Source organism: Saccostrea cucullata, unplaced genomic scaffold (assembly GCF_032062105.1).
Source record: "Saccostrea cucullata isolate Sc308-1 unplaced genomic scaffold, CSIRO_AGI_Scuc_v1 ctg7046, whole genome shotgun sequence".
In the NCBI taxonomy this organism is placed as follows: domain Eukaryota; kingdom Metazoa; phylum Mollusca; class Bivalvia; order Ostreida; family Ostreidae; genus Saccostrea; species Saccostrea cuccullata.
In genome coordinates this window covers 1-15,048 of record NW_026928023.1, presented here as the reverse complement: position 1 = coordinate 15,048, position 15,048 = coordinate 1, and the positions used below count along the sequence as shown (strand labels likewise).

At 32.7% G+C, this 15,048-nt stretch overlaps 1 protein-coding gene across 2 annotated transcripts; it reads right to left on the bottom strand.

Annotated features, from left to right (window-relative positions):
* Positions 1 to 6,888: 6,888 nt before the first annotated feature.
* LOC134276217 (uncharacterized) lies at positions 6,889 to 8,612 on the bottom strand. 2 transcript variants are annotated; one of them, XM_062758493.1, is made up of 5 exons: positions 7,999 to 8,612; positions 7,844 to 7,864; positions 7,579 to 7,620; positions 7,281 to 7,301; positions 6,889 to 7,111 (listed from the first exon to the last, which is right to left on the bottom strand). In XM_062758493.1, the coding sequence occupies exons 1-5, from the start codon at positions 8,597 to 8,599 to the stop codon at positions 7,053 to 7,055; spliced, it is 744 nt and encodes a 247-aa protein (XP_062614477.1). In that variant the 5' UTR covers positions 8,600 to 8,612; the 3' UTR covers positions 6,889 to 7,052. The 2 variants fall into 2 exon arrangements, with proteins under 2 accessions (XP_062614477.1, XP_062614476.1); XM_062758492.1 differs by having other exon boundaries at positions 6,889 to 7,301.
* Positions 8,613 to 15,048: the final 6,436 nt, after the last annotated feature.

Sequence of the window (15,048 nt, the reverse complement as noted above, 5' to 3'; positions counted from 1 at the left end):
ATCCCAGCACATATTAAAGTTAGATATAATGCCATAAAATTACAAGGGACATAACAGCAGATAAATTTTTCAAAAGTTTGACCTCATTAGTACTATTTTTAGGAGGTCAAAGGTCAAATAAGTGCAAAAATTTCATCATTTTTTTTTTCAATGCTTCTCAATATTTTTGCTAAAATTTTACACAGTAGATGCTGAAATGAAAAATTCTGAATATACTCTCGAGACGGGATCAGAACTGCAATGTCCATACATCATTTTAGTTCAAATTTTTGCTTAATGACCTTTAAGTGGTTGCTAAGCAACAGCATTTTCAATTTTTTAAAACTATATACATGTACATGTACATGTTTGTTATTTCTCATTCTGGACACATTCTAGACACTTTTTGTATTTTCCGTGATGCTGTTTGTAAGATATGGGCCCCAAAAAATGAAAGAACATTTTTGTATACAGTATTGACCTTGACACTCTTGTTCTTAGGGGTTCAAGGTCAAATCAGTACAGAATTCAATTTCTACTTAAAATTGTAAGTATATATCAGTTTTGAAATGTTACAGTCATGGAAAAAATCATCTAATAGTTGACTTAAAAAAACAGCGAACAACAAAATTTGCAAACAAAAATTAATATAAGAAGTAAAAATAAACTTGAATGATTTCATTGCAAGATCTTACTGGTATAACAGAGCTTAAGGGGTACAATAAAGAATTGACATGCCATCTTGAAAGGAAATAATAATACATTGCAATTGCAATTAATGCAAAACTGTTTTATCAATAGGTTGAAAAATGTTACGTTTATGTTCAAATATACAAATCCCGAAATATTGCAAAATGAATTCCAGATCAGACTGATTAAATCTTCCACAAAATTTTGAAGACCAGAGCACTTTTACTTCGTGCCTCCATTCTTTCATCAACTGCCACTTCTCTGAAAGACTGGAGGAAATTCTTCTTTGACTTGTCTGCACAAGGGATCAGCTTCTATACTGTAAAAGTTTTAAATATTTTTAAACAGATATGTGAATTTACATTTATAAATAAAATTACGAATGATACAATTAATACTTTGATATTATTTTCCATTTGAAATGAAAATTTATAAATGCGATTCAAGTAGTTAAATTATATTATTAAGCCAATGTATCAGGACTAAATATTCAACAACCTTGTAGTAAACCATCATGGTTGAATTACTGAACCAAAACAAATAGCATATTTGGTAATCTGACTAAAGGCAGACCTGTATTATATAAAGAAAAATTGTGAAGCAGATAGATCTAAATTTAATTAGATGATATGAAAGTAATGATGGGACACTTCAAAATATTTTCAAAATAAGTAAAAATTAATTTGAGATCTTGAATTATACAATCCGTTTCCAAGAATTATCAATTCATTCCTTTGGTTTATAATCCGCAATCTCAAATTACGCAATTCAATCCTTCTGATTACTAATTCATTCCGTCAATTTTTTATTCTAGATCAATCTGCTCCACGATTTTTCAGAATATGCTAAAGAATTTCTCTCTCACATGGAGTTGCCACCACTTGTAGGTCGGCACTTACGACTATTGAGGTGTGAGGGATCTTTTTCATGCCAGCACCTACTGCAACAAGGCACCCTAATAGGTTTTTATAAGTATAATGTAAGATAAGATATGTTTATAGTGTTTTATCAGAAGGACAGGTCTCCAAGTCTCATAGTAAGATTCGAACCTGCGATGCAAGGATTAACTCCTTACTTCATGACTATAGAACCACTGAACTAATCTAGTGACTCATGTACCTAAAAGTGTTGACTAATAGCCATCCAGTGGCAATAAGGAATTTTGACTGCAATAAATTGACTTACAGCTGATAACCAAGCACCTATGTCCTCCACATCATGATCTTTTCTGTGCATGATGGCCAGTGGTGGGATTAGCAAGAAGGACTTCACAGATGAAAGTTCTGAGGATTTGGTACCAGCACACAACACACTTGCTAAAAAAAATTATGTGTTTGTGTTAATTATGTCAAGTTTCATTTTTCTTTGAAATGGTAATAAAAACTTTCCTACTTCAAAACAACCCAAGAATAAGTCGAATTTGTTCGAACGTCATCGCAAAACAGGGTTTAGATGCTCAGGCCAACAATATAAAAATTGATTTGTTTGATGTACACTGACGAATGACGACCTGTGAAAATTGCCCCTACCCAATAATTTTTTCAGCACTTCAGGCCCTCTATTTTCCTTCTTAAATTTACTAAAATTGTTTCATTTTAAAGCAAAGAGTTATAATTTCTATAGGATGCTTCTTGACTGATTGTTTTTCATGTTTTCATAGCAATACACTTGTGTAGCTATCAAATGTGTACTGTTAAGAAATCTCTTATTTTTATGACATTTATCAATATTTCAGCAGTGTAAACCACCCCAAAATTAACAAATTAACTACCCATCTTGAAAAATGTGGGTCGGAGTACATCGAACAAAAATATTTCATTGATCAGTCAACACAGTATTCCATATTGAGAAATCAGTGACATTGTATTGTAAACAATTTTGTCATCGAAAAAAACAAACAATTTTTGTGATCGTTGAAAGAACTGAAAAGTATCATATGTGGGTTACCGACGATGTCAAATCACCCAACGGCTTCATATTGATATTGATCACATGCACGCGTTTAGCTAGAGACCAATCTACACAACTATGTACAGTATATATATTATGCACGTACATAGAGGTCCTTGGATGTCTATGCCTTTTCATTTGTATCAATGTACTGTTAAACACTTTTAAAGTTTTCAATCAATACTTACTCCATCTAATGCCAAAGAAAAGACCAGTCACATCTGATGAATTGACGTGTTTTACATCGTAAATCCATGTAGACTGAAGTTGTTGTTGTTTACTGCTTTAGCGGAAACACGTGTTAGTCTCGATTAATATCAACTCATACCGTAATGAGTCGTGTGAATGCGAGAATACTCAGAATAGCGTTTCAAAGTTGTTGTTTTTTATTTATTGTAAATTTCATGTTTAATAGTATATCATATTGGGAATATATTTTAAAGCAAACAGCAATGAAATCTTTTTTTTTTTTTGGACGTAATGTTAGACTTTTGGGAATCAGCGTTTTTCTTTTTATCAACAATGAACTAATAGCACGTTTCATAAATAACAAAAAGACTACATTTCTCTAAAGGTGTAAAGATGATTACTATTATTTTAAAACAATTATTTTTTATAATCATTCATTTAAATAAAAATATTTAATTAAATTTAATAGTACTAAACACGTTGTTCCGAATGATCGAGGCGCAACGAAAACGACCCTGACGTTAAATATAGATAACACTCAAATTTTCTACAAAAAAATACACAGAGGTTCAAAACTCAAACTATGGTAATTCAGAAAATACCGAACATAAAGAGACAAGTAAAGGCTTGTTGAAATGGAATTTTTTTTTCTACTTTTACCAGCTGTATTTTGTTTTCCATATTTCAATATAGAAATAAAGGTAAAACTGAGGTTAATTTAAATATTACGAATAAAACCCAGAAAAATCACATGCGTGGAAGGAAATTCTTGTTTTTATAAAATATCTAATAGTAAAAGCAATAATTTATGCAGAGAAAATATCCCTTTTAAACATATTAATTTTTTCTTAATGATTTAATCTAGAAAAAACATATCTATCGTCGGGAAAATCGTCCTTGCTTTGGAAAATAGCGTCATTTTTAAAAAGTCACGAATGTCTTTAAAACGTAAAATCTATTCATTACCGATTTTTAAGGTACGAAATTTTTACAGGGTCTGAAAGTAGAGAAAATTTCCTAAAAGATGATATATAGATTATATACCTTTATTCTATTATTGAAAAGATACGGAGATTCTGTTATCGCGATGTCGTGTTTTAACGCGCTATCGGTCATATTGACCGATGCGGTAGAGAAGGGGTTAAAGCAATTAAGACTTTTAAGTGGTAATGATAGGAGCTTGGGAAAGCATTTGCTGGAGCCGCCAATGTTTAAAGGATTTTTTGGAAGTTTAGGAATCCAGTAAAGGTTAGAAAGATGGAACTTTTTTCTGGAATGTTAGGAATTAAACACTAAAAATGTGATTTTGAAGAATTTCATCTTTAGGAAATAAACTACAAGTATGAGTTGGATTACCAAATGTGGAATCAAAATCATGTTATTCTATCATACAATCATAGAGTGATATACATCGTGTCATCATAGTAACAAAATTATATTATATTCACATAAAATTAAATCTGAATTTTAGAATTCTTTTTAACATATATAATAAAGTGTATGAGAATGTGTAAACAAACTTACTTTTCTTTAGAGCCAACTGGTCTGAAACACAACAGAAATAATATATTATCTTCAAAGATAGCTACAGAACAGTAACATTATGATTTTATATATTAGGCTTATATTCGACTCCACAGACGAAAACCTTGCTTGATTTGAAGTTTCTGCAATCCGACAGACAATTCAAATCCAGCGATTTATCACCTGTAGAGCCGACTGTAAAGGGTTGTGAGGTGAATAAAATATACAGATTGGTTAAAGAATGTGTCTAGAATTTGGAATTGAAAGGTAGTTGATTGTCTAATTCTGGAAAGTGGAGAAATTCTGGGCCGCACATCACGGAACAGGGCTCTTCGGAGCAACGTTCTAGGAGGGATCGAGAGACACTATAAGATCACTGGCCATTTAATGATATTTTTCTTTGCTTTTAATCACTATACGATCATTGTTTGTATTCTTTGATAATTTAAAAACTGTTAAATAAATTCTACAAAAAGGCTATTTTCCTTCTCATTGGTTCACACAACTACTTATGTGTAAAATCATAACGCTACAGGTTTGCAGCTACTTCAAAGATAAAATATTTAAGAAATGTTTACGATAGATGATGATATATTATACGGTCATATATTAATATACTCGTGAACAACAGTAAATACATATGTTTAATTTCTATAGATATTATCTGTATATATATGAGTTTTGTAACGTTTTACAAAGTACATATACACATGTTTGCTTGGTCCTATCTAGATAATGATAAGTAAACTAAATAAAAACGAACTATATCAGAAGAATCTCCAATATTTTATCAAATAAATGACCAAACCTATTACCTTATCCCTGTAGCTGCAGACTGAGTGGTTTTACTAACAGTTCTGTGTTTTCCGAAACAGTCTGCAACTACCTAAAACACACTCTTAAAGTCACAAAGTCACAGATACTTATTAAGACACCAAGACACAAGCTAAAGTCACCGAAGACACCATAGCTATCTAAAGGACACCGTTTTACTTTTGATAAGTCACAAGTTTAATTTACCAAGACAACATAGATAGTCACAAAGACACTACCAAACTAGGTCCCTGAGCTGAGTGGTCTAACTAACAGTTCTGTTGTTTCCCGACACAGCCAATGAACCTAACACATGTCACCTAACTCTATCAAAGAACTAGAAAACTGACCAGTCAGCAAGGGCCCCGCCATGGGGTAGAATTAAAAGGGCGCGGCTTAAAGAATGATTAAAAAATGTACGAAAAATAAGCAACAGGAACTATATTCTTAAAATTTCAAGATAATTCCTGAATATTCAAAAACCTGAAAATAATACCCTCGTAATTACATTAGGCAGTAAAGAACAACTTAACATTAAATATATATTTAAACAATTATGAAGCTTGTGTGATATAAAATGCCAGCCTTCAATGAAGATGCAAATATTACATGAAGGCTTAGCTTAACTTCAATCAAACAGCAGTTGCAGACAAATGTTTTCATTAATTTTAAAGTGACAGATAAAGAAAAGCCTACTAAATTTTCTGCAGCAGGCTAGATAATTAATCCCAAGGGATAAATTGTACCTCTCTCATCATTTTCTTCTAAAGTTATAATAAGAACTTTTTCAGTATTAATGATAGAATGGGGTTTTTATACGTCAACTACCTTTAAATTAATAATATTCTTGAATTAACATAAAGTGAAAAAATTGATAATATTCTTGAAATAACATAAAGTGAAAAAAAGTAAATCACAAACTCTTCTTTAATCTATTTCTTGTTTTTAGAATTCAATGAAATCATAAATATAAAACAAACAAAAAAAATAAATTATAAAATTTCATATTCAAATCCACATTTCAGAGTGTCCATAGCATTCCAGATTGACTTAACTTCAAAACAAACTTCATTTGCAGACAGAGGTGGTAATTCATCTCAATGTGACAAATAAAGATAATGCTCTGGATTTTCTTCAGGAGGAAAGCTAATTAATCCCGAGGGAGTGGACTCATGGCAGCATTCAGTTTACTGAATGGGAACATCTTCAGCAGTTATCTCTCTTTGCCAAAGCATTCCTTTATACAAAGTTAAGGAATTAACCCCACCACCCCAGCTCCAAACCAGGGGACATAGAGAACCAAACTTAGCATCAAAGTGTGTATTTCTGCCCACTGAACTACCATACCAAATTTCTACTTGATTGGGCAACCATTAAAAAAGTTGCCCATTCATTCTTATGCATAGTTAATGAATCTATCCCACCACCCTAGCTACAAACCAGAGGACATAGAGAGACAAACTTAGCATCAAAATATGTCTTTTTGCCTATTGAACTGCCATACCAAATTTGAACTTAATTGGGCTACCATAAAAAAATTATTAGGAAAAAACAGGAAATTTGTGGACGGAAGAATGACAGACGGACAGACAGACGAACAGACAGACAGACAGAGTGATTACTATAGGGCACCTGCAAATCCTTGCGGAGCCCTAATTACACCAAAAGTAGACGGAGCTAGATTGATCCTGAATTTAAACTATATTTGCATCTGTTCAATTAATACTTATTGGTTTAATAACTTTAATCATTTGGTTGGCTAAAATTTGAACTCTGATTGACTCTGATCATTAACTCTGATCATAAAATGATCTAATTCGATGATTCAAACCTTTTTCAACTCACTTTACAAATTCTGATACATTACAATTTTCTGTTTCTTTAAAATATTAACGGTCTGCATATAATTAAGAAAATGTCTCACTGTTTGCCCTGCATGTAGTTGTCTTCAGCTTCTTGATCTCTTCTGAAAAACAAAATCAATAATAAATGCAAATATATGCATGGATAATTTTCCGACAACAAATTGAGATTTGGTACTTTAAAATTAATGTACTTATGAAGTATTCAAAACGGTTTAACATTGCCATGTTTTTTATCATGGTCAAATTTATGTAATATTTCAAATATCTTACTTTTCTTGACAGCTATTTTACCTGTAAAGTAAATTGGATCATACACAATTATTATATTGTTTGACAAAAATGTGTAATGTAATCTTAAAGGCGTAATATTTCTTTATTTTGATTTAAAAGTCCAGAAGATGAGTTTTTTTTTTTCAGTTATATATTATAAACGAAGTTAGAATAATATTCAGGTATATAGAATATGAAACATAATGTTGGAAATGTATTTTCTTTTCTTTTTAGAAAATATGATTTTCACGATCAAATTTGATACGAATATTTTACATTAAAAAAATACAAAACTCACGCTTTGCTGTCCTTGTTTTACTTTCAAGGCATTCAATTCTCTCTGTATCAATTAATTGAATAATTTCAAGTTAGGTAATATGTTCTAAAAGAATAGGCTATTATCATTTTAAAAAAAGTACATTGTATGTTGTAATAATATGTAGCTTTTCTTGATCACTTATCTGATAAGTGCAGTTCAGAATAATAAGGTTTTCTTTCAATTTATTCTAACAACACATTATATTGATATCTGTTCATAACTTGTCAATTTAATTGAAACATACCTTGTTTTATCTGCATATTTTCTGTCAAGATAATTGAATGCTATTAAGGTTCAGAAGAAACACAAATGTTTTTTTGTTTATTTTTACCTTTGATTTACTACATTTACTAGAAAGATAATGATATTTGTAAATTAATACACAATCTTAATTAATACCTTGTATTTTCTTGAATTCCGCCACATACAGCTTGGATCTTCCTGGGTTAAGATCACAAGATAATAACTCGTTTACGCCTCTCTCATACATGTCCCCACCGACAGACTGCTTTTCAATTTCTATAATGGCGTCTTTCAATTCGTCCCAGTGCTCTTGAAACATTATGTCATCAACAGCAGCAATGACAGAATGAGCGGAGATTAAATTTCTCTCGATCCTGATCTTTTCTATGCAGGCTGATAATCCTTTGTCGCCATTGAGAGGAGGATTACCCCATCCTGCTCTATGTTCGGGTATGTTACAAATGTTCCTCAATATGATATACAATACAGAGATGTCCAGTTCTTTAGCAGTCAAAGTAACTGAACCGGACGCCAGATAGATCTGTTTTATCTGTTGAGCGTTCATGATTCCCTCCAGCTCCGTTCTGTTGTTGTCCAGCTCTGACCTCAGGTCAGCCGGTTTGATGAAACGACTTAAAATGTCCCTGAACAAGTCGCTACAGATCGTCATGATCAGCTGACACAGACGGGAGAAATTCTCTGTTGCCTTCCTTTGATTGAAGTAAGGAGCTGTAGACGGCCCAGGGACGTCACCCATTACTCTAATAAGATAATGAAACACATTATTTGACGAACTTTTGTTATATCATATTAATAAATTGTCTAATCGATTACTTAAATAAGATTTTGATTTCACTTTGCTTGGCATAATTCCTCTCTTTGAGCTTCTACATAAGCGTCAGACACAATCTTTTTAGTGTACATTGTTTTAAAATTTCGCCTGTAAAGACATTTTCTTCATCGTCATGGTGATTTACTCAGCCACGAAAACATATATATATATATATATATATATATATATATATATATATATATATATATATATATATATATATATATATATATATATATATATATATATATATATATATATATATATATATATATATATATATATATATATATATATATATATATATATATATATATATATATATATATATATATATATATATATATATATCAACAAGCGAATGCAATGCAGGAAAAAAAAGAAAACACGGGGAATATATGTCATCGATGCATTACAAAGTCTTAAAAGAAACACAAGTTCCAATGAAGTTAGATATGAAAACAAAGAAAAATTTGATCTACATGAACAAACACTGTTGAGGAAGATTCTGGTCCGTCAAATACGAGGGGTCTACAAACCCCTTTGCTGATACCGGTACATGTATCTGGGACTGTATGACTCTAGTTAAATCGAAAGAAGTTTTTAAGTGATTTAGCTAAATGTTAGATTAACAATTAAACGATAATTATTGTCTAATGAAAAGCAGATACTACGTTGTCTTGGAACGGAATGGCGTTTTTCTGGCCCAACCCTCTTACCAACGTCAAAATATTCCGCCATATTTTATGCACAGGAGTTCGCGTACCTATCAATTTAACCGAAATTTTCAGTAAATAAAAAAAAGATACGTAATACCTATAATAATAACACAAGGAGTGCAACGCTTGTCCGCGACGCCATGACGTGACGTCACGGACGGTCCATTTACCCAAAAGGAACAAAAATAAACAATCATACACAATTAACTAGAGGAAACTATATTGCGTTTAGATACGAGTACAAGTACTTGTACCTCCCCGTTTTAAATTTTCTTGAATGTCTACCAACTTGTCTCTGGTTTTTTTGCGCATATGATCTCAATCATCTAGATTAGCATTTCAGGCAGTTTTATTACTTTTTGGGTAAATGGACGCACCCGTGACGTCACGTCATAGTGTAGCGGACAACGGATATTTGAGCGAAGTTGAGGAGAAATGTCACCGCTGCTGCTGTAAAACATGAGTTTGAAATCTTATGCATAAAGAGCCGTAAACAATGGTCCCTTCCAAAAATATTGGTTTGTGTTTTATAATTTTCGATTGAAGATTCATTTTGCGACAGCCTTGATATTAAGCGAGGGGTACCAAGGTGACGTAAAATGCGTTGCACTCCTTGTATTATTATTATAGGTATTACGTATCCTTTTTTATTTACTGAAAATTTCGGTTAAATTGATAGGTACGCGAACTCCTGTGATTTTATGCTATTCCTTCAAAAAATGAGACTTACAGAAGATGCAACCCTTCAGAAAAAAGTATCTGAAGTTATGTTTTCTGCATTCAATCATATTTCGACTTTATGTCAAACAAGTAAATCATTTGATTTCTCCTTAAGTGGAAATCGGTCAAGGACACCTTTTGTTAGGGTGTACATAAGATAATGAGAAACAGAGAAAGTCCTGGCTCGACTCTCGTTTGCCGCAACGCACTAAATCTAGGACATGAATATAAGTATTGATTGTTCTTTCGCCAAGCATCTGGTGTTAGATGTGAAGGTCACTGATCTTTCAAAGGAGAACTCAAAAGCGAGGCCCCGTGACATGGTAGGCTTTGTAACGATAAAGAACACTCACTACTATACTACTCTGATAAGTGCCAAGAATAGATCTAAATTCAGGACCCTGCACCGGAGTACAATGAAATATGGGTGAGCTTAAATATTCTCGTTAAACAGCATATAATCAATCTTTATTGTAATGTCATGACAACTATACAGATTTTCTTGAGTTGGACAATATGACTCGGTTGAAGAAATGTTTTCAAGTGACACTTTAAATTGATAATTCCATTTCGTTTCCGGCGTTTTACCGAATTATAAGAGCAAACCATCGGCGGATTCAGGATCCTTGAAGAGAGTCTGTCTTTAATTGTGACTCGTCCATCTGCATACAATTCATTTTTCTTCTTAAAAATATGTCATACCAACGACAATTTAATTTTACACTCTTCTTATCAAAAGTGAAAAAAAATCTAAAAAAAAAAATAGTCACATAACATGTAACGTATAAGAAATGACCATTTTTATTGATTTGTCCAGATATTCAATTTATAAAGGATAGAATACTATATAGGTAAATAGATAATATCATTAATTGATAAAGTTGTTTTTGTTAAGCATGAAAAAAAAACTACCTCGCTGCATTTTTTTCCGAAATTCTTCACAATTTTATTTCGACATTTTTTTTTATTTGTGACATTTATTTTTTTTTATTTCAGGGATATTTGCAGGTTATTCAATGGTAACGAATAAGGCTTTAAGGAATTTGATCTCGTAACGAACCAGGTCCGAGTTGATCTTTAAAAGGATATTTTATTTCTCTAACTTATGAGCAAAACTTCAAAACACTTACATGGGCCTCAGGAAAAAAAATTAATTATTTTCTCCTCATTGACATAGAAACATTTAATTATCACTTTTTTTCAATGATTTATTTATGATATATTCTTTAGTGAATATACAAAATGCCAAATACATGCAAGTAAATGCAACATTCCACGTAATAAAATCGACGTATCAACATTCCTTAAAAAATTCAAAAATATTGAAGAATATTTATAGATCTATGCCTGTGTTTCCTAGTAAAATTTAATTAATGATACATATGCACAAGTATATCATAACCGTTAATTGGCGTAGCTGACACCTAAATCTTCCAAAAGTTTAGAAACCTTTCTTCTATAAAATCGTTGTAATATTTGTCTTTACTTGGTCAGTATTTTTTCTTTGATGTTTTCGAAGGAATTTTAAATGTGCGTTTGTTTTTCTTTCGAAGTTTAAGGATGTTTTTATACATGTACATTGATTTTCATCGCGCGGCAATCGACAGTAGAAGCCATGTTGCATCTGACATGTATTTTCAAGATGACTGATAAACACAAAATAGAAGATTATTATCAATTATGTACCGCCGTAAATAATACTGAAGTAAAGGCATCAGTGTCTGTCAGCCTACATCCGCGACTGTACTCGGCACTGCTGGTACCGGACATCCACGACTGTACCTGTTCACTAATTGTCAGAGCGAAAATTTCCGGATTAACCAATGTTTAAATTATATATCGTTTATATTACAGATGCTTTTTAAATGAAAATAATCAATGTGTTAATATGGAAAAAAGAAAAAAAAATTCTGGTTTCAATTAAATCTACGTTGTGGAGGGCTATGATCGCCAAAGCGTCATGATAACTAGCCACGAATGCCCGCGATTGATTAACAACACCTGGCTGCACAGTAATAATGATAGATTACATTGTACATACTTTGTTTAACTTCCATGACAGCAAGTGTGTCTTATTATTAGTAATATGAGAAAAATTTCTGAGGACATTCTACGGTATAGATGTAGATTGAATTCAATCAAAACGCTATTAAACGCTGATGTTTATACATGTATTAGACAAACGCTGTCAACAGTGTTGAGGGAATGATCCAAAAATTTACAGATGTATTAATTAAAACTTTTAAATATATGATGAGAGATAAATATGAGCTGGGTATATCAATTTTTTTGTAAAGAGTGATGATGGTGGCGCTGGCGGCATGATTATCCTACTTTTATTCTCAGTGCTGGAATGATAAATCATTTATAAACCGAATATGTATATGCGGATGGAATTTACTGATCTATGCGTTTTAATTAATCAAATGTGTCAATAATTAACAAACATTTTAAGTGCCACACGGGAAGTCTAATGTAGTGAAAAAAAAAAATCCTGTCAAAAACCTGCTAACTAAGTACAAAGAGTTTACTTAACACAGGTAGCATGTTGTAAAAAAGGTTACAAGAAAATCAGAAAAAAATATAAAACGAGAAAAAAATTATGTATATAATATGCATGGAACCACAAATGATTGACATCCTGACTGGACGATATATAACCGCGTTGTGAGTGAAAAAACATGGTAAAGGTTACGTAGAAAAACCATTGTTCATATTTAAGGAAATGCAGTGCTATATAAATAATTATATTTATAACTTTCGAAATCGTTATTAATTTAATATTGCTTATGATGAAACTTCCACTACTGTACCTGTCCTGACAACAAAACAATTTTTAGGTCACCTGAGTAAACTCAGGTGACCTATTGCTATCTGTTTTCGTCCGTCGTCGTTCGTCGTCCGTCGTTCGTCGTTCGTCGTTCGTCGTGCGTTAACATTTGAACATTTTCAGCTTCTTCTCTGCAACCACTGAACCAATTTCAACCAAATTTGGCACAAAGCATCTATGGGTGAAGGGGAACAAAAATTGTGAATTTCATGATCCCTGCCCCCCTGGGGCCTGAGGGGTAAGGCTAAAACCACTAAAATTTATGCAATCTTTAAAAATCTTCTTCTTTACTCCTGGACATCAAGCAGTCAAACTGTTTGCATGATTGTAATCAGCAATGAGTCCTCTACCAAAATTGTGAAATTCATGGCCCTGGGGTCAGGGGTTCTAGTGCTAGGGTGGGGCTAAATAAGTATGTTTTGAAAATGCATTATTTCTTCGAAAATCTTCTTCTCTGCTCCTGTTTATTAAATAAACAAACTACTTACATAGTTATGATGAGCAAGAGCGCCTCTACCAAAATTGTGAATTTTATGGCCCCAGGGTCAGGGGTTCTGGTGTTGGGGGGGGGGCTCTATTGATTATAAAGTGAAAATACATGAATTCTTTGAAAGTCTTCTGCTCATAGGTATTCAATAAACTAACTAAGTGCATAGTTATAATGAGCAAGAGTGCCTTTACTAAAATTGTGAATTTTAAAGCCCCAGGGTCAGGGGTTCTTGTGTTAGGGGGGGGGGGGGGGCTCTATTAATTATATAGTGAAAATACATGAATTATATGAAAGTCTTCTTCTCTGCTCCTAGGTATTAAATAAACTAACTAAGTACATAGTTATGATGAGCAAGAGTGCTTCTACTAAAATTGTGAATTTTAAAGCCCCAGGGTCATAGGTTCTTGTATAAGGGGGGGGGGGGGCTCTATTGATTATATAGTGAAAATACATGAATTCTTTAAAAATCTTCTTCTCTGCTCCTGGTTATTAAATAGATTAACTAAGTGCATGGTTATGATGAGAAAGAGTTCCTTTACCAAAATTTTGAATTTTAGGACCTCAAGGTCAGGGGTTCTGGTGTTGGGGGGGGCTCTATTGATTATATAGTGAAAATACATGAATTATTTGAAAATCTTCTTCTTTGCTCCTAGGTATTAAATAAACTAAGTGCATAGTTATAATGAGCAAGAGTGCCTCTACCAAAATTGTGAATTTTAAAGCCCCAGGGTCAGAGGTTCTTGTGTTGGGGGGGGGGGGGCTCTATTGATTATATAGTGAAAATTCATGAATTCTTTGAATATCTTCTTCTCTGCTCCTAGGTATTAAATAAACAAACTAAATGCATAGTTATAATGAGCAAGAGTGCCTCTACCACAATTGTGAATTTTAGGGCCCTAGGGTTAGGGTTCTGGTGTTAGGGGGGGGGGGGGGGGCTCTATTGATTATAGTGAAATACATAAAATTTTTGAAAATTTTCTTCTCTGCTCCTGGGTTTTAAGGAGTTGAATTACCTATATAGTTACGAACAAGGACCGTTATCTTCCAAAATTGTGAATTTCAAGGCCCCATGGTCAGGGGTACCATAGAAAGGGGGGGGCTATACTTATAGACTGAAAATGAATGAATTGTTTGAAATCTGCTCCTAGGTATTAATTAAATTATAATCAAATATTTTTGAAAAGCAAGGATGCCTTTTCAAAAATTGTGCAATGTGTGGATCTAGGCCTAAGGGTCAGGGGTTCATGTGTAGTAGGGGCACTATACTGATTACTGCTGAATATTACTGATTAGTTGAAATGTATTTTTTGTTCCTCTGCCTTGTCAATGGGTATTAAGTAACCAAACTAAGCAACTGCTAAGTGTATAGTTATGATGATCAATGATGCCTCTTTCAAAATTGTGAATGCCATAGCATCTGGCTTAAAACATGAATCAAATTCAATCACTGGAAAGTTGTTGCATAATGCTCAGGTGACCTATAAGGCCCATTGGCCTCTTGTTTAATTCTCGTTCATGCCTGACTGGCAACCTGTCTTGTATTTAAACAAATTATTTTACATATCTGATCGCAAATGTACCTTATAAACCACATTCCTGACTTAACCTGTGACTT